General features: G+C 46.1%; 1 protein-coding gene across 1 annotated transcript in view; it reads right to left on the bottom strand.

Moving 5' to 3' along the window:
• The window catches only part of LOC131267411 (probable nuclear hormone receptor HR38), a 109,545-nt gene extending 91,983 nt beyond the window's left edge, over positions 1-17,562 (bottom strand). The window contains exons 1-2 of the mRNA XM_058270283.1: positions 17,274-17,562; positions 17,055-17,171 (exon numbers count right to left, since the gene is read on the bottom strand). Coding sequence (XP_058126266.1) covers positions 17,055-17,171; positions 17,274-17,562 — 406 coding nt within the window. The remainder of the gene's footprint in view (positions 1-17,054; positions 17,172-17,273) is intronic.
• Positions 17,563-20,630: the final 3,068 nt, after the last annotated feature.

The following is a 20,630-nucleotide window of genomic DNA, read 5'->3' as shown; positions in this document are numbered from 1 at the left end:
CCACCAGAATGTTATGCCTTCGTTTCAAGGTGAAAGCCGGTGGATTTTATGCAATGGACCAGTGCGGCCTTCTTATCTTTCAATTTATTCCAGCGAAAAATGATTACGATTTTAAATAAACAAAAGAGCCAAATCTTAAATTATCAAGCATGTCAACACAATCAAGAGATTAAAGTTATAACAACTGAGATAAATAAAATTAATGCTTACAAGCAACCCGTAATGAAATCATTTATCGTTGTAGTTTGCATAACCTCACGAAGAACTACACTCTTTATTATACTCTTCATAAAAAATCAACCCAATTTGTAATAAAATAAATTACCAATGACTTTTAACTACTTTAACATTTGAAATTGTTTCAAAATGTTTACCGTTACATTAGACACGGGTTTAAAGTTGTTCAAAGATAAACTATAACTTCCGGCAAGCGAGTCAACCCTCCCGTTTTCGCCAATCGCACCAGAAGAAAGGCGCCAGTCGTAAACTGGCGTCGAAAAACCGATCCACACAACAATGTTGCTATTTTCGTGCCACCGGAAAACCCGCCAACTCGCCTCGCGGGAAACCCCGGAGGGGGCTCGCCAAAACACCCTTGAGCGCCGGGCTGCTTTTTTGCCACGGTTCATACCACTGCAACATTAGTTTTCCCTCATGGCACGGAAATAACGCAGCCAAGTTAGGAAAAAAAAATTGTACAGAAACATAGGCAGCCATGTGGTTTTCTGTTGTTAGTTGTTTTTCTTTTCTTCCTTCATTTATGTCCAGCTCGTGATGACCCTGAAATGCAGAGGACGTGCATACGTGCAACAAATAAACAACGCACCCCGTATCCTCTCCCTCTGCAAGTGCATTTGTTCTCTCTCCCGAGCACGGTTGTGGAAATCCGAGCGGTTCGCCTTCGTCCTTCGTGACGTCACGAAATGCAATGACGAAGGTAGAACGGGTAGTTCACTTCGGCTTCGTAAACTGCAGCCACTCCAAACGGAAAACCGCACGGACCACACACGTACTAGTGTGCGGTGCAAAAAGCGCATGCTTTTCTAAGAAAACGTACATTTTGGAGTGTGCAGCATAACGGGAGCATTGTTGTGTCGCTCGCTGGAGTCCACCTTTTTTTTTACTAGCTTTGTTTTCGGTGAAATGGAATACGTGTGGTTCTCCACCGGTATGAAACTGCATTGTGCAAGTGCAACGAGTGTTCGCGAGTGTGTATTTGTCTCTCGCACGCAAGAGTGATGATGACGCGCCAACTGAAGAGCGGGAATAGTGCTATTTTTATGCACACTCCATGCTCCAAGTGCACTGCAGAAAGGGGGCCACATATGGCCACGCAAAGGCATATGGCGAACCACGGAGCAGCCATTTCTTCCTGTGGAAAACTCGTCGAACTGGGGGGTTGGTTCGGTCGGAGTGAAAATAGTTTCGCCACCACCACGTGGACTTCGGTACGTCGGTGCTTGTGCCGTGCGTTAGTGCAGGTACTCAATTAAACTCACCGATGCAGTGCAGTGGGTCAAAACGGGATGCTAAGGAAAATGCATGTAATAATTTTCCCACCCCGTTACCGGTCCTGAAGTATGATACGTGCACGAACATTATGATGGCGAGTGAATCTCTTGTTATTTAAATTTGACACGCCCTGCGTCTCTGCCCTGTTGACAATGGGGCGCAAGTATAGCGGGCCGCGGTCGATTTAGAACAATGTGTAAAAATAATTTTCCACCGTCGAGTGCACTTAACTGCGCGGTCCGGTGTCGCGAACGAAAGTGACCAAGCGCATTTTTCCACGCCGTGTACCGACGCGCTGTTCGCCAAACGGGGGGAACAGGAACGTTGAGAAAATTAAATTATGCATACCGGTGCGTCATCGACCACGCCACACGGCACCGGCTCGGGGATGGGGAAAGCGGCCGGCGCGGAAGGGGCGGTGCGCCGAAGATGACGACTGCTGCCGGAAGTGTGACGATCCGCTCGGTGGGGCTTGGGAATTAAATTAGTTTAATTAATCTAATGGGAAGAGAACCAAACACCTCGGCCGGTCGTACCTCAGGGCGGGTCGGCTGGTGAGGGTAACAAGGAAGGGTGGAAGAGAGAGAGAGAGAGTGGCAGGGAACGTTCCCTTTACCTTCCCAGCCGAGTCCCAGACGAGTTTCAACAAGATAAACAACCATTTCACTGCCACATTCAATCATAATCTCCGACCGATTCCGAGTCCTGCCGGTTTTGGGCCGGCTGCGGAAAGGTGCGGGTAGGAAGGTGCGTGCATTCCAGAGTGTCCGAGCCGCAGTTACCCTGTCTGGCGTGGGTCTAGCCGGCTGCCGGGTTTGCGTTTCTAGACTTCGCGTCGGTTGCGCGCCATTTAGATCAATTTGTAAATGATCATGTTCCGTCCCGACGGCTTCGACAACCGGAGGAAAAGCATGCTCGGCGTGTGTATGTGTGTGTGTGTCTGTGTGTCCCTTGTGCTCGACCAAGGTGTCCTCCCAACCGATCAGCGATGTCCGGAATCCGCGAGCGGACGCAACGTCCTCGGATCGAATGCGCTTTTTTGTGTGAACGAGCTGATCGCACGGTGTGTGGGATTTCCTCGCTTTTCCTTCACGGGTTCCCACCACCTAACGAACAGCATGATATCGTCCCGATCGGCGTCCAGACAAGCATTCCCCCCCCTCTCCTTACGGATGGCATGGTTGCTTCACCCGCGGTGGAGAGTAAGATTTATTTATGACAAACGCTGTCTGGTGCAGGCATCTTCGACGGTTTTTCCATCACGATCACGTCACGCAGGTGCATCGCGATCCGTGCGGCGGGGTGGACGAGTGCGGGGCACAATTTAATTCATAACGCACGTTCGGGTTCGGGTGCCCGCTCGTCAACGAACGAAAACGCGGAAAACGTGGTCGGGCTGGATTTATTGGGCTGGTAGAACGACCGGCACTAACGACCGTCGATCGCGACGGTTCAGGAAAACTGCGAAACGGTCTGGTGGTTGGCACGCACGTAACCCGCGCGTCGCTCGCACTTTCTGGACGTCGCAGCCCTAAGTGGTTCTGGATTTTTGCACCTCTAGGTGATTGTGAATGAAATTCCACCGCGTGGTAGATTGATGCGACCGAGGAGTGCCATAGGGGAAAGTGGTTGAAATAGACTAGAAATACTGGTCGTGTGGAAAACAACCATGCGTCTCCATTTCATGCAAATTTGGTAGGGTAACGTTTTCTATGCACCTAATGAGACTAAAAAGGTAACAAAATATTATTAAGGTCATTATTTTGACACAACCTTTAATTGTAAAGGTGAGACTGATGTAAGACTGTATTGCAAAAAGTTCTCTTTAATACTTAAACGATCATTTATATACTTAATTACGAGCTGCAAAACATAAACCAACCGATTTTTCTTCTACCTTGGAGCTCTTTCTTAAGTGCAAGGACGTTCAAATGCATCCTAAGATTGAAGATTGGAGATAATTATTGCACTGATCGCATGTTAAGCGTTTATTCGCGCGAAGTTGAAGAACCGACGACGATAATTTACAACAACAAAAAATCCTAGACGACCTTGAGGTAATCATCGAGGCAAATTCCGTCGGTGATAAATGTCGAACCGTCGAGACGCGAGAAAAAAAAGGCAACCCCAAACGGAACGATCAAGACGATCTATCAAAGTTTTGCACGGTGGCTTTGGATTAATAATTTCGTATCCCCGCTCCGAATGCACATGCAACGAAACCAAATGAGCGAATGCAAAACTCAATAAAAAATGCGGGAAGCTAATCCCCTAGCGAGCTGTTTGGCCTGACGTGAAAATTAGCCGTAATGCTTCAAGCATTAGTCCGAGTTGGTCGACGATAAAAAAAGTAACCAATGCAATCCATTCTCCATTCCTTCCCGTTCGGCTGAAAGTATTTAATCAAAAACGATCAGGTCTCGCGAATTTGTTAGTTTTTTCTTCTTTCTTTTCTTCTGGCGCTCACTTCTCGATCCAAGCAAACACCTTATCCGTCACCGATCATTATGTGATAGTTTCGTGTGCTAATTTTATCTCTCGCGAGTAATTAATCAAAATTGTTACTATACAGGCAAGTGTGCGTGTGTAAGTTTTTGTTCCTTTCTCAAACTGAATGCAACTGGAGTTTCTGCATTTTCTAAGCGCAAAATAGAGAGGGCCGTGGGGTGCGATCACGCGCAGCTGCAAGGCAAGGGCAGTTAATCAGCACAATAGAAGTATGCCAGCAGCCCAGCATGAGTTGTTGACGAAACATGGTTGTCTGTCTCCTTGCAGCAAACCCAAATCAAACAAGTAGATCAATGTTAATCCCAGCTCGATTTCGATTCTTCTTCCTTCCGAAGTATTCATGTTTGTCCAACGAACTCCTGGCGGCAGCAGACATCCTTCCAAGTCAAGACTCAGGAACCCGGCTGCATCAAATGAGCTGTCTGGGACGTGATTAAAAATAATAAGCCGTGCTTGTTTCCATGCGTTGATTACCCGAAAAACCACCTGTCACGCATGCGTTTTCAGGTGCTGGGCGTTAGGGAGACCTCGGGAGATCGTTGCTGGGTCGATGCAGTTCCACCCCAGCTGCAGATATGAAATACCTCGCCTCGGATACGGTTCTTCCGCGAGCACGTTCGATCCGTGGCAGATTTCGCCGCGACGCGGTTGAAATGATGAAAATATAATGAAGTAGCACATTCTAATGAGCCAGCGCCGCGCACGAACGGTCCGCACGTCGAATACATTCTAGTCACATTCTATCATCATTATGGCAAACCATCTCGCTTGGAGTAGTAAAGCGAAACCCCCTTTCCTGCGAAGGGGTTCTGCACTCTTGGAGGATTAAAAATCGTTCTTTAAATCATCCATCGGAGGCAAACCCCGAGGCCGCGGTCCATTTCCTTCCCTCACTTCGGCAAACACACAGTTCATCAGATACGAAATCATCATCGTCGGCATCATCGTCATCATCGTCATCATAATCACGATCATAATTTTCCCGTATCACGCGGGCAAAGGCAAATGCCGGACGCACTCTCTGCTGCAAATATGACAGTTTTTCTTTTCTTTCCATTTTTGTTCTTGCCACATCTTTAGGAGGTGAAGGTAATTAAATCAAACCTCTACCGCATTGCTGGGGAAGTGGGAAAAAACATTGCGGATCAAACCCACCGAGAGAAGTTTGCGGCAGGCGAAGTTGCGTCGCGTTTTGATGCTTTGTGATACAAACTAATTCATTCGCTGTCGGACGAAACGATCGCACTTTGCCTTGGATGCGGTCGCCCCGAAACACACAACAAATTCTTCATGCCCACGGTGGTGGTGGAATAATCATTTGATCGTTCAGCACCATCAACGAACCGCCACCGGGCGGGAGGCGTTGTGCCATACGCCATTGACGAATGCGCTACATTATCACGCGCCGGCCCGATGCTGCGGCTCCGATTAGCTTGCCGCACTATATGTTGGAACGGGGAGGGGTGCGGGAGAGGAGTATGTAGCGATGCGGGAAAACCCCGTCCTGGAAGGGAGGGGGTCCCCAACTGGGAGACGCGTGGGGAAAGCTGCGAAACACGCGCACAATTAGCCACATTCACAAAAATATGGTGCGCACCGTCAAACGAGGCGACAGCGTGTGCGACAGATTGCGCGCCCCGGCGTGGCGCGATCTGTGCGCGCGTGGCCGAAGTGCGTAAAGTGAGAAAATTTGCACGTAGCCCCGCCACGGCCATGCTGACGACAAAGAAATTTCGTCGCTGTCGGCGGGCCCCAGCGCAACAAAGCAGCGTGAAAAAACAAACGGAGCGTCATGCACGCAACCTAAAGAGGGAGAGAGCGGGAGGGAACCAGGGATAAGGAGGATGGTGAAATAAAATGTATCATCGTGATGCTGCGTGTACACGGAACCGCTTCGGGTTCGGCTAAGCGAGCTGTCATGTCGGGAAAGACAGAAGACAAAACCCAACGATGAGGTTAGGAATGTCTGAGCAACTCTTTTAGGGGCGATCACGACCCGATACAAGCGCGAATTACCGGCATCGCGAAGGTATTTGAATTACATCTACTTTATCATTTCAGTATTTCAAATATCTCTATCGAAGATGATTGATGTTTTGACTCGCAGAATGGAAAGTTCTAAAAATTAAACCGCCCGATGAATCACTCGCGAATCCAATGCGTCAATTATAGATCTAGTTCGACACCCGACCACATCCACTAATAGTTGCGGCGCGCTAACAGGTGTATCACGAGTGTCCGAAAATCGTCGTGAAATGTTACGAAAATAAAAGCCCCCAAATAGCGGATCGCACACCGCTCCGGCTAATAAATCGGTCCCGGGTTTTTGGCGGTTCAACATCGGCGGCATGATCGGTCGCATCCTCTCGCGACAAATCATGGCGTGATCAATCAGCGACTAAATTATCCACGGAGGCTACCGTTGTTGCCGATTGAAATGAAACAGGCCAGCCCCGTGGAGGCGATCGTTTGCGAGCTCTGAGGTTGACTCATAGTGGAAGGGTACGGCGAGTCCAACACGATGACATTCCAAGAAGACGTCCCAGAAGTCTTGGAGACGAGAATCTTCTCGTGTGCGCTATTTTTGAGCGCTATCTGATCGAGGAAGTGTTGGGAAAATTTTAGTACCTAGCTTTTTGTTTCCACCAATGCATTGGTAATATCGATGAATGGTTTCGATCTATATAGTGGAATGTTACAAGTGGTAGCGGGAAAGTTTCATCGACACAGGGGATGTTTACAGACGCGTCGGGGAATTTTGCAATCATACGAGGGCGTATTACAAATAGCAAGGGGAATCGTGCAAACCCATCGTGGAATTTTGGAAATCGTTTTGGGGAGCAAGCTATCAACTACACAAGGCTCAATGATTTTGTAAAACAATGATCGCCCCCAAATCGGTTACAAAGCTCTCTGTTTGGTATGCACGTTACCCTTAGCTGTCTAACAAATTCCCCTATATGATAGAAATGTTCTCACTACCGCTTAAAAATATCCCTTATCCTTTTGAAATGTTCGCTTTAGCTATTGAATCATTCCTTTAGATAGATCGAAACCCTGTAGTTTAGAGGCTATGACAAATTAGAGAATATTGCAATCTTTTCTTTTATAAATCTAGGTTTCAAAGTCCCGTGATGAGAGATGAGGCAATAAACCCTACATTTTTACAGTGCACGTGAAGCATGCCTTTTTACAATCTGACTGACTCTAAGTGGAAACGGGACTCGAACACGGGTTTACCAAGAGCGAAGCCGTAGTCTTGCCGAGGAACCATAGCACAAATTAGATATAATGAGAAAATATCGCTACTTGAATGGCAAACGTAGATTTTGAAGAAAAATTTTATTTCGTACCATAAAAGATTTTCCCAATTGAGATTCGAACACTAAACCTCTGATGCAAGGCTCGAGCACCACTACCAGTACACCAGTTGTACGAGTGGATAGCATAGGAAAAATACAGGTATATATGGCTATGTTAATAAATTGAACTACCAAGCTTTTAATTTAATAATGGTTATGATAATTTGAAATCTATATATCAAAATATGATCGGATTTGAAAAAGTACATTAAATATCTAAAAAAAAGTCAACAAAAAAGTTTTTCCTAGCCTAGATTTGAACTCCGATCCTCCTGAACAACACCCATGCACTATTATCGGATTTGAAAAATTACATTAATTATCTAAAAAAAATCATGAAAAAATATTTCCCAACCGTCAACAAAAAAGTTTTTCTCAGCCTAGATTCGAACTCCGATCCTCCGGAACAACACCCATGCACTTAGCCCCCTAGACTATTGATGAAAGAAAATTTTCGCGTGGTATCACAGCTACTAATATGTATGTAGGCAAACTGAATGTAGCATAGAAAATGAACTAAGAATAACAACTTCAGTCACATTTTTCCTCCCCGAGCTTCGCCGGGGCTTCGAGCTAGTAACCTATAAATATAAAAAAAGTAAATATTTTAATGTGAAAATATTTTAATGTTCATACCAAATGGGTTATCTAATGGTCGTAACATGTGCCAGGCTTGTACCCAACTTCAATGTACCACAAACTTGAACCCTGGAAAAAACCGTACATCAATAGTCGTGTTCGAAACCCTCCCTCCCGGGGAAATGTGTACCATCACAAACATTCCGCTAATTATCAGCAATCGGTTACTTTGTTAGTGTTGCCATGGACACGGCTGGAACCTTCCTCCAACGAGGCAATCGATCCAAAGCATACAGGCTTTACGGGTCCGTGCCGTGGTCAGTGTAGTGGCGAGCTGTTAAATCCCCAGGGGTGCCACAAATCCATAAGACACCTCCCGTGCGCCGGTACAAACCACGATGGGCCTACAGCGAGCCACGTCGGGGTTGCGCCACTTGGAGAAAGAAACGTGCTTCTGGAGGCTGCATGGGTCAGCTTCGCGTAGTCCCTGCGAAATCGCATCTTACGGAAGCGTCAAACAGCACGATCATCAGTTGCATCTACCGTGAGTTGCTGCTGCTGCTGCTGGTGGAAATTGCACCTCGCCGAGGATACTACTTTTCCACCTACTGCAACACGGCAGATAAGGTACGGGAAGTGTGACGGAACACGAGGGAACGCGTGTTGCACTAGGGAACAAATAAACGCGAGTTGAACATCAAATAAAACATATCTCTGAGCAGGAAAACAAAAAGCACCGTTCAAAACCCGAACGGAAAAACAAACGCGAACCGGCAAGAAAAACAAACAACGCACGCACCGAAGAAGCATGAGGGCGCGGGCCGGGTGGGCAAAACAAAAGGCAAAGCGGGCGAAAACTAACAACAAGCAAAACGACAACCGCGACCACGACGTCGACGACGACGACACAACAGACCCCGCCAGCCCATACCGCGCCGCTCCGCCCACGGAGCAGGGCACCGGCAGAAACAAGTATGTAAGTGCAAAGATTTATGATACTTTGATATAAATAAGTGGGCATTTGTTGTTGTTCTTCGCGCCGCCTTGTATCGGGTTTTTTTTGCGACTCGGCGGCGTGCAAATGCAACTGCAACTGCAACTGCAACTACCACCGGGACGGCGGTGAACGGCGGAGTTCACGCAAGAACCGCAAGTGCGATGCGAAGAGCGGAAGAAATCGCGTGCCGCTGGCGTAAATCGTTAGCGCGCCTCACGGTGCGGTGCAGCAGGATTTTGCAGGTTTTTGAGGGAATTTTTGATTGCAGCGCGGCTATATCGCACGGTTCACGCACAGCACGGTTCACACACGGCGAAAGAACCAGAGCGAGACGGGGAAAGCAGCAATGGGATATCATCGGCCGGTGGGTTTCTTTTTCACCCTTTTAGGGATCCACTGTGCAGGGAGCGACGAATGGTGGTAATAATAGAAAATCGTTTTAATAGAACCACCGAAAAGTGCTATCAAACAACGGTGTGGAGAGTTCGTTGCCCCCGTGCATAGGGAAATACTTTCCTTTTAAGGGTTGTGTTTTTCTCGATCAAGTAAACTCTAATTATTTTTAGCAGGGCTTAGCTTATTTTTTTTCCTTATCGTGTTTTAACTTGGAAAATTCGTGAAGTAAAAATAAACTGTACATTTAATTAATTTTTTTATTAATGTTACATCATCCTGCTCGATATAATGTAGATTGAAAATCTGATCATTATAACCAGATGTGCCAGACTTCTGTTCTTCGATTTCAAGCGGGTTGTACCTCCACGCTATCGCATTTAAAATATTTAGTATAATAAAACTGATTTTTTTTTACGAAGCAATAAACACTTAAACTATAAATAATACTGCAACAAAAATTCAAGGCCGTATTACAAAAACTCCAGACAATAATGTAAAAACTGCAATAAGATAACAAGTAGAAGTAACAGTTTCGAAGGCGTAGGTTACAGTACTTGTTACAATAACGTAAGTTACAGTATTCGTACAACCAACGCCTTTTAATTTACTGTATTGCACTTACTGTTCGTTGCCTGGTCTTCAATATAAAAAATCAATTTAATTGTATATGTAATTTTGTGACGATATTCATGACGCTCAACTGACCATTTTGTTTGTTTCTCCAAGTTCATGCATCAAGATCAGTGGACCATCCTTTTTAATGGTAGCGGAAAACGTGTCTAAAGACTAGTGTCCGACGGCCTGAGTTTAGAAGCTCACAGCTTTGAAGAAAAAGCATATAGAATTGTTAATGTCCTTGAAAATAGTATGAAGGAATTGATTCATGAAAAAGAGATAAAAATAAACGACCATAAAAAGTGGTATACAAAAAGTTTAGATCGGTTAAAGTATAATCGGGACAAAAAGTATAAACAATTTTTAAGAAGTAATAGACCTGCAGATTGGGAGGCGTATAGACAACTCAGAAACAGGTATTCAAAGGAGATTAAGAATACGAGAAAACAATATTACGCCTCCAAAATTTTTGAAAACAGAAATAATAGTAAAGAACTTTGGAAGCTGCTAAAGGCATTACTGAAGCCTTCGAATGAAATTAAAAGTTCTAACATTAAATTTGATAATAGCATAATTTACGACGAACTGACTATTGCGCGGATGTTCAATCGGTATTTCGTGGACAGTGTCTTGGGTGTCCATCTTAGTATTGACCCTGAGGTCGAGCCGGTCGAGCTAAGTATGGCTGCTCCTGTGGAACATGAGTTTCATTTTCATCCAGTCGGTCTTGGCAAACTTAAGACAATATGTTTTGGCTTGAGGAAGACTGCTGGATTGTTTAATGTTAATTCTCAGGTTATACAGGACAGTTTTGAGGTCATTGGAATGGAGCTGCTCAGCATTGTGAATGAGTCCATCATGACTGGTAGTTTTCCCACCACGTGGAAAGAATCTGTGGTAATTCCTATTCCTAAAGTGCCTGGAACTATCGTTGCGGAGGAGTTCCGGCCCATTAACATGTTGAACATACTTGAAAAGGTTCTGGAAGTTGTTGTTAAGGAACAACTTGTAGAATACTTGACTTGTAACCAGTTGCTAATGCCGGAGCAGTCGGGATACCGGGAAGGTCATTCCTGCGAAACCGCTCTGAATCTGGTATTAGCTAAGTGGAAACATGTTATGGATCGTGGACATGTTATTCTTGCTGTCTTTTTGGATCTTAAAAGAGCGTTTGAGACTATATCGCGACCTCTACTTTTGGAGTGTTTGAAGAAGTTTGGTATCAGGGGAAAGGAGCTCAATTGGTTCGAAAATTACCTTCGGGGTAGAACCCAGAGGACCATGTTTGGGAGCTCTACTTCTGAAGCGTTAGAAAATACACTTGGAGTTCCACAGGGCAGTGTGCTGGGCCCGATTTTATTTATTTTATATATAAATGACATGAATAAGGTTTTGCAGCACTGCGATATAAATCTGTTTGCAGACGATACAGTAATTTTTGTCGATAATCAATCTAAATGCGAAGCTGTTAGACGTCTCAATGACGACCTTGCTGTCTTGAACAAATGGCTAAAATTTAAAAAGCTGAAATTAAATATGTCAAAAACTAATATGTTAGTGATTTCTCGTAGACCAGAAGTACTTCCGTCGCAGGTGAGCATAGGTGGTGTTCCGGTTAATGTAGTGCAGGAGACTAAGTACCTAGGAGTAATTATTGACGAGAAACTCAGGTTTACAGCCCACATTGACAGTTTGATTAAAAAAATGGCAAAGCGATGTGGCGTCTTGGGAAGATTAAGGAGTGACCTGAGCTTGGTTGGTAGAATTCAGTTGTACAATTCTCTAATTATGCCACACCTTGACTTTTGTTCGTCGATCCTGTTTCTTGCCACACAGACCCAGTTTAATAGGCTACAAAGATTGCAAAATAAAGCCATGCGATATGTACTGGGCTGTAATCGGTTCACTTCGTCTAATATAATGCTTGACATTCTGCAATGGATGTCAGTTAAACAGAGAGTTGTGTACCGCACCATGGTATTCATCCATAAGCTTCTCAAGGGTCATCTACCTGGATATTTGAGCGAGAGAGTGGAGCGAGGCTGTGATATCCATCGTCACTTTACCCGGAGAGCAAACGAACCGAGAGTGCCGAGCTATACGACGATTAGTGGCCGTAATTCTTTGTTTTTTAAAGGTGTTCAGTATTACAATAAACTACCAATCACAATTGTCAGTGCGGGTACACTACCTGAGTTCAAAAGATTGTGTGCGGCTTATGTTAGAAGTAGTTTGGTTTAGGATAGAGTACGCTAGTTAGTTGAATAGAAAGTAGGATATGTGTACACAGCATTCGTCAATCATAGATGATGATGATGATTTAGAATTAAACTTAACGATTTTTTTTTTACTTTTGATTGTTTTTTGTAAGAGGCTGCACAGAATTGAGACACGCGCGCGTCAAATGGACTTGTTTGTCACTCACCTTGTAAGGATTTGTTTTGAGTTGATCTCTACAGGCGGGCAACCTGTCATCCTTACGAGGACTTTGTAGCGTGATTCTCAAATCATCCATTCGTAAAATGATATTTTGATTTTGTAATAAATGTATGAAATTTTTTTTTGTTTAACACTACATATCTTAAAGTAATTAATATATATCGTCAAATGGACTTGTTTGCCGCTCACCTTGTAAAGATTTGTTTTGAGTTGATCTCTACAGGCGGGCAACCTGTCATCCTTACGAGGACTTTGTAGCGTGATTCTCAAATCATCCATTTGTAAATGATATTTTGATTTTATAATAAATGTATGAAATTTTTTTTTGTTTAATACTATATATCTTAAAGATAATCCGTCTCATCTCAATCCTGTGCAGGGGTATGAGGTGGGCCATCATCATCATGTCTGTTTTTTTTCAATTAACGTTTCGTTTTTGAAACGTACAATTGGTTTCTCGAATGAATATGGGTTTAAAATTTTAAAATTGTTTTTTATGTAAGTTTAGGCCTTGATCAATGTCTACTTACAAATCAATCTCAAAGCTTTGCAATTTAACATTATTTCGAAAAATATTCTGTCAAACGAATAATCAAATAAAACCTCTACTAATAAGAAGAAACAGGCTGAAAATCTCCATTTCCGAAGTTCAAGACACAACAGAAAACCATAAGATCTTGTTCGAACTAAAATTCAATATTGGCCGAAAATTTATGATTTATTTATTGACCGTGAAATTTCAATTTTCCAAACATCGTGCTATGATGTAACAAGACAAATAATTCATCCCGGATTTACGAAGTCCGCTTAAAGATACCCCTCGGCTGGAAATGCATAGTCGAATTAAAAAGAGCCACTAATCTATTATTGCTAGGAGCATACTAAATGTGATGGATTGCTCCTTGATGCCTATTCAAAATCACCTGTCGTACTGGCTAAACCCCAGGCATTAGTTAAGCCATTCAGTAATGAGACTGAAGAACAGGAAGATCCCTGTGGCGCCAGCTAAGTGTCTCAAGATCCCCCACGGACCCTCACACGCAGCTTCATCGACAGGTCGCTCGGGACACGGGAGAGGCCGAGGGTGCGTGATAAATAATTGCCCCAGTCAAACGATCCTGCGTGCAATCATATTTCTTCGCGAATCAGCCACCTCGCTCGCGTTGTCTTTTTCTGACCATTAGCGCCAATCAAGCGCCACCACCATCCGTGGCGGACCGAAAAGGCCACCGAATTCTGGCCGGCCGAGCCGGGCGTGCGTTTCGATCGGTGGCGCCCGATGTTAACACGGGTGCGTTGATTGTTTCGATGACATTAATGGCAATAATTAGTGGCACCTCGGATTATGGTCCCGGTCCGGGCTCGCACGGGCTGCACCGTTGCCCCGCGGGAAGATTTACGCCACGCGGCGGCTTCGGGCAGAGTCGTCCCAATAGGGTTTGACTTTTCGACCGCTTGTTCCCTGCTCGGTCAGAATAACGGGGGCCCAGGTTTGCAGCTTTGCACATCAATTAAACTGCGGTGGATCATGCATGCCGCCGGCGAGGTTCTGGCTTTGGCGAATCTTTTTCCTTTCTCGCAGCACTGCCAGCCCCATGTTTGGCAATCGAAGACCCCGCTGATGTCCACATCGGTGGCGAGTACACGATGCACCCTGGCGCCAGCAGCACGCACCACGATCGTAACACCGTCGTCAACATCGTGCGTGTTGTAGCGCTGCCCAGCAGCCCACCCCTGGGGACATTTATGACATGACTCCTGACATCGGCGGCACCGGTGGCGCTTAAATTCCCTTTCGATACCGCACGTCCTGAGGTCCACACGACCCAAAGCCACCCTTTGGGGAAGGGGATTCCAAAATTCTTAGACGACCATCTTTTTTTTTCTTCGCCCTCCCTGTTGCCTTAAAAAGAGCAAAGGTTTGACGTGTGAAGCACCACGTTCAATGCGCGAGTGCGAGTGATCTTTAGCTTCAGGCTTGGAGCGCCAGGAATTTGGAGGAACCTCGGTGATTAGGTCTGCCGAATCTGCCGGTCGGCGGTAGAGACCCACCGGTCGCTCATAGATCACTCGACAGGTTAATTCACCCATCTGCTCCGCGCGCCCCGTGGTTGAACCCACCATAACTCTATAATGGCGCAGAGGTTCTGTGCCCGGCCCGGTTTGATATTTCGGCCGAATGATTTAGATCGGTATCGAAAGAGCAAATAGCTTAATAATGCTCCTGCTGACAGTGTTGATCGTTGTTCGGCTTGCGAATCGTACAATCGCTCTAGCCCGGTAAGTCGCAGCAAACGCAGGATTACAAACGCGTGCCGGCCGATGAGACAGAGGACTCCTCAGTCACACGACGGACGACGGTGTCACCAGAAGTGGTCGATTCCGAACCGGCCCGTCAGTCAGTCAGCAGGACGGGATGGCGGGCTGGGGAAGCCGAATCCGATTGGTTTGTCGGCGTGGGGCAAAAATGTCACCGACTTGGGAAAAATGAAGAACACCCGCCGTAATAATTATTGTACCACAAGGCGGACCTTCGGGCGAGTGGATAAGGTTGCACTTTCGATTGTGCTATTTTTCGCTGACCGGGTGATATTTGGACCCCCGGCGTGTACGCACAAAACCCGGTTGCCAGAACGGTTGCCTGTTCGAACAGTATCTTGGAGCATCAGCATCCATGGTTTATTTATTGTCCGGTCGAGAAATATCTATACGGCAGGGAAGGCGGCGGCCCTTGCCGGTCCCTTCAATGAACTTCTATTTTTGCCTGCTGCGCCGGAGTTGGTGCGTGGTGGTTGCGTATGGGAATTTAATTAATAATCGCTAAGGTTAATCGTGTGCCTTCTAGAACAGTTACGTCAAGCTTGATATTTGAAGGTTTTTTTTTTTCGTTCGATTCTTCGCGCGTGAAACAATCCGTTTTGCTTTTTCTTTTCCTCCCAAACGGAGCAGGAAGGATTGTCGATGCCTTTGTCCGTATGCATTCCTAAGGGAAGATGCCTGAAGGAAGTGCACCATTTTGGTGACGGGTGAAAGGGGAAGGTGTTTCGCTCGGAAGGGTTTATTTTTAACGCCAGAAAAACTAGCTCAACTGCGGTGACATGCACGATTGATGTTATTCTGGCAACATGTTCGCCTTCGCCTTCGGGATGGAACTAATTGGCTCGAAAGCTCTTCTCCTCTCGTTTTTTTTTGCGGGGAAAATGAAACGCACGTACACATTTTCCAAGCCATGTCTAAAATGACACGATAGCTCCGTTTCTCCTTAAGGCTGAAGGATGGATATTATTAGATCGTGGCGCTTGGCAGCGCGAAGTTCGGGTCGACTTCCGGGGTTACCAAACGCAATCCAATCGTGGGCCCCCGCTAATCGGATCGTCGTCGTTCTTCCTGTCGTGCAAATCACGATCGAACCACAGTCTCCCTCCCATCCAAAAACGAGTAAGTTTTGAGCGAAGTCTGACAAGATTGCGCCTGGCGCGCAGTTGGCGTCCACGGATCAAATTAGGCGATGACATGTCCCGGCACGCCAACGCAAACTGAGAGCGTGCGCAAGGTAGCAAATGGTTCCAAAAAACCACCACCACCGCAAACCGAACCACACTACCCACAAGCATCAGCGATCGCGCAGCTACATCCCGGCGCTAGCTGATGGAGATTTCCACCGTTGCGTTCGCGTAATTAATTGCGGGTGTAAGTAGCACGGGTGCGTTTACAAATTGGACCGCGGCAGTGGACACCGAACAGGGGAGCGAGCGGGGCTCCGGCACGGGGTGGTCAAGATAAATTGACAGATATGGGGGAATTTTTTGGAAGGAACGTGAGCCGGCGCAGGTAGCGCGAGTCAAACATGATATTCATACTTGATTGACAAGGTGGGAGCTATGCACCGTGAGCAAGGTGACGTGCAAACATGAGTGAGATGATTTTACAAGACCTAATGACCGTCATAACACACGCAATGGTAGGGCAGTTCAAAGTGATGGAGACGCCTGGTACCGAATATGGTCTATGATTCAAATATTTAGCTATACCATTTTTTAATATGCAAATTTTTGCACTTTTGAAACTAACGGATGACATAAAGATTTCCTTAACAAAGAAATATTTTTGGTAAAAAAAAATGATCTGAATTAAGCTCTTTACAGGCAGTTTTTTGTTCGAGTTTAAGTGCTTCTAAAACACTTTCTTATATGTTTGTAAACTTTTATTCATGTATTTGACACTAATCAATGCAATTGAATCAAATAATTGTTGATCACACTCACAAATCATGCATATGCAAACTGACCATAATTTGATCAAATAATTCTCAAGAGTTTTAGGCAACGGTTTTTTTTTTCTCAGGTTCTAGATAAAAAACTATGACCATTTTCTGAGCCATTTTCTCAACTTGACAGGATTGTGAGGGGGTTAATTGTGGTTTAATTTGACGGACATACAAAATATGAGGTAACATTTTTAAAATATAAGCCACGAGGACATGACAAGCGAAGAAAGATAAGAAAAGCATTGAACATACATAACAATTTGGTCGATTAAAGTTTGACATCAACTAACTGCGCAAAATCGTCAAGATAAAATGGCAAGAAAACACTTAATAAACATGCATAAAAATAATAATAGAAAGCAAACGAAAAAATACATACACTTCTTCTCGTTAAAAAACTCAAATTCCTTGCCGGGCTGATCATTGTTGTTCAGATCGCCTCCGAGTCCGTTCGCGGCGAACTCGTGGCCATTTCGCTCACAGAAGTACTGCGCCACTAGCCCCGCATGCGGATGGGCGTGATGCTGATGGAAACCGGGCTGCAACAGTCCGCCCTCGCCGGGCACGTCGGCTTCGCGGTAGCCCGCCGCTGGAGCGCCACCGTCGGTGCGCAGATTATTGTTCACTTCGACCGGGCCGGAAATGGGACCAAAGCTGCCGTAATGGCACTGCAGCCCATCGCCATCGGCGACCACGAGCGACGACCGGAAGAGGCTGGTCGGTGGTGACGAGGAGGAACACGAGGACGACGACGACGAGGAGCCGGACGAGGAGGACGAGCTACCGGACAGGGGTAGGTGCGCGGGAGGAAGCGATGGCGGGGGTGGCGGCGAGGGCGACAGTGGCTCCTGTTTCACGACGATCAGCGAAGCCAGCCGGGTTCGCATGTCCTCGCACCTGCTCAGGCAACCGGCCACCGGAAAATGCGACGCGAAAAGCGCAAGCCGAGGCGGGCGAGGAGCAAAATCAAAACGGTAAACAGCGGCGCTTTTTAAGGAGCAACAAACACACACACACACACACACCAAGCACACACCCGCACACGCGCTATTCGTCGATGGCACTGGCACTTTTCAGGGACGATTTGCAGGGCAGGTTGTGCGTTCACTCACAATTTCCGCCTTCGGGCAAACGTGACGCACACAATCCTTTTGCGCTTTATCCTGCTCGCAATTTAATTCCAATCATTAGAAGTGCATCATGCGCTCCGCTTTCCACTTTCGCCGCACACCGTGACAGTCACTGGGCTGCACTGATTTCCTCACTTGGCAGAATGCATCGGGTGCTATGTTTCCGATAAAGTACTTTCGCACCGTGTTTGTCCCAGGAAATTGTCGTGGCAGTGAAGTAGCATTCTGCTTTAGATTTGCTTTGTAAACAGTTTGAACGGAACCGCACGGAGCAGCTTGCCGAGAGTTTGGCTTAATTAGGAGTATAAAATGTTTTGCACAGTTTCACACTGACAATGGCGGGACGAAATAGAAATATTGTTTCTCAGCTCGCGATGTGTAGGATAAATAATGAACAACAAAACACTGGCACACATAAATACGCACACAGTTTGCAACACTTATATTTTAAGCAGGAAAAATCTGAACGGTGAGAAAAATACAAAATCGGATAAAGCAAGAGTACTAAAGATAACACATTAATAAACTCTGAGCAGGTCAATTGATCGAGCGAATAATGAAACGGAAAAAAGCAACTTAAAATCTCTCAACACACAAAGCAATAGTCAACGAATATCTTTTGAAATGGCTTACACACGTCGAAAGATTTACTACTTGCAACATGCAACGCGAGAAGTGAAAACACAGTTTGTCGATCGATGCTAAGCGCCTATCGTCCATGGGTAGCTGTCAACTAGTGAAAAAAAAAACCAGCAAAAGGATACACAAGAAAACAACTTCGCCTACGACAACCAGCAAATGAACAACCAGGCAGGGAAGGCACGATATTGTAATACATATTGCATTGAACGACGCCAATAACGCCTATTTGCAGCGGCACAAACCTGGCGAAGGCTCGAGGACCCTCCGGTGCTGTTCTTGTTCCTCCTCCAGCACGAATGTGTCACTGGGCTTGACCGCGGCCGGAATCGGGACGAATTCTGGTCGGTGGTCAATCACAGGCGCGGGCGGCACGGCGAATTCATTCAACACGACGCAGGTGTCGAACGGATTTTGAACAAAAACTTTAAAACCAATCACCACACTCACCAGAAGAGTTCACGTTAGCCGGGAGTTTCGGAAACCACTTCACGCACTAGTAGCACTTCACCGATTTTGTTGGGCACATGTTGAAGTCCTCTTTATGTAACACTTTCAATCACCCTAAGGATTGTGTAGCGTGAGCTTTGGAAAACAGATGAAAAATTGACTTTTTTATGAGCTATTATTTAATTACCGATACTAATGACGTTCTTAAAAATACCATTTGTAAATCACCTGCACTAGGATCTATTGCTTTGTCCTGTCAAACGATACGCAACAGTTCGCCAAATAGAAACACAAGCACACGGACCAAGGCGCTCCGTGTAGGTTTGGACGGATCGATTCGCGCACGGATGAAACACTGATCGCAGCCCATTAAGCCCGCGACGATCGATCCTCAGTCCACCTACGACGGTGAGAAAGTGCGATACCGCATCCGAGCGTGATGGCTCATCCTCTTCGGCATCGGCAAACACGATCGCGGCACGAGAGCGAGAGCGGGAGGGAGAGTGAGCCTCCCGATGCGATTCCGCGAACCGCGAGAGCACCGCGAGATACGCGATCGAGCGCGGGAAAAAAATCTTCTCACAAGCACACGATCGCGATTCCCAGAAGTGAAAAAAAAACAAATCACCCGCCGGTTCGTGTGGGAGGGAGAGAGAATATATGCTTATGGCGCGCTTATCGTCACGCTACAGTTCACTCGATCGCTCGATGGGCGGGAAAAAGTGATCCACCACCACCACCGCCGACTAAGCTGGCGCACTGGTTGGTTCGTCGCGGTTTTTGGACGCGGGCCAGCGCGGAAAGGCGCGCGCGGTCTGGAAAGTAAAAGACGCACGCGAGCGGCGAGAAGGGGGCGCGGGAAAAACAACCACCCGATGCAGGTTGCACCCGAAACGTCCCCGGGACTCTCACGCTCCAGCACTGCTCCAGCATCTTTTAGCCCATTTGGTGATTTGGCTTTAATCTTCTCACTTCCGCGCATCTTTCGCCGAACCCTAACGGTTCACGTTCACTTTCGCTTCTCTCATGCCGGCTTCACTTACTCACATGCATGCACGGGGTTCACTTTCGCTTTCGTTACTAGCAGTCCCCCGGTAACCCGAATCCTTGAAATACATCCTAGACATACATTCTAGAAAGACTGGCTCACAATCCATTTCAATCGATTCAACTGAGGCATTTTCATAGTTTCCTTAGTCCACCAAAAACCAACGAAAGACACACACACACACACCTACACAACAACAAAACTTAAAGGAAAGATCCACAAACAGGACACTTTGTGAAGCATCGCCTCGAACAACAGAGCCATCACACTTCACTCTCACTTTCGCATTCGGGCTAGAGCCACGCGAGTGTCGCCGCACACTCCATCCGATCCGCCTGATTGACTGAAAACCGGTTGATCGACTAAATTCTGTTGATTTACTTTGTTTGTTTCTTTCCCACCCCTTGGCGCACAGCGTCGGTCAATTTCGAGGAGAATCACATTCGCAGTCCGAGCCGGTCGTAAAAATTTGCCTCACTGGGATAAAATCATTAAAGAATTGAATATTTTATAGGCCTTTTGAGGTTCCTTAATGCTGGTTTAATAAGCACGCACTCTTTCTTAAATCGTAGGATAACTTAAACTTTGTTTTTTTTTTAAATATTTTTTTATAACACTCACTCGCCACTTAACAATGCACCGGTCAATGGAAGATGCATCGACAAGAACGGAACACTTCTCGTGCGAA

This window comes from Anopheles coustani, chromosome 2, assembly GCF_943734705.1.
Source record: "Anopheles coustani chromosome 2, idAnoCousDA_361_x.2, whole genome shotgun sequence".
NCBI lineage: Eukaryota > Metazoa > Arthropoda > Insecta > Diptera > Culicidae > Anopheles > Anopheles coustani.
The sequence above is the reverse complement of the archived record's forward strand: the minus strand, read 5'-3'. Positions and strand labels throughout refer to the sequence as shown.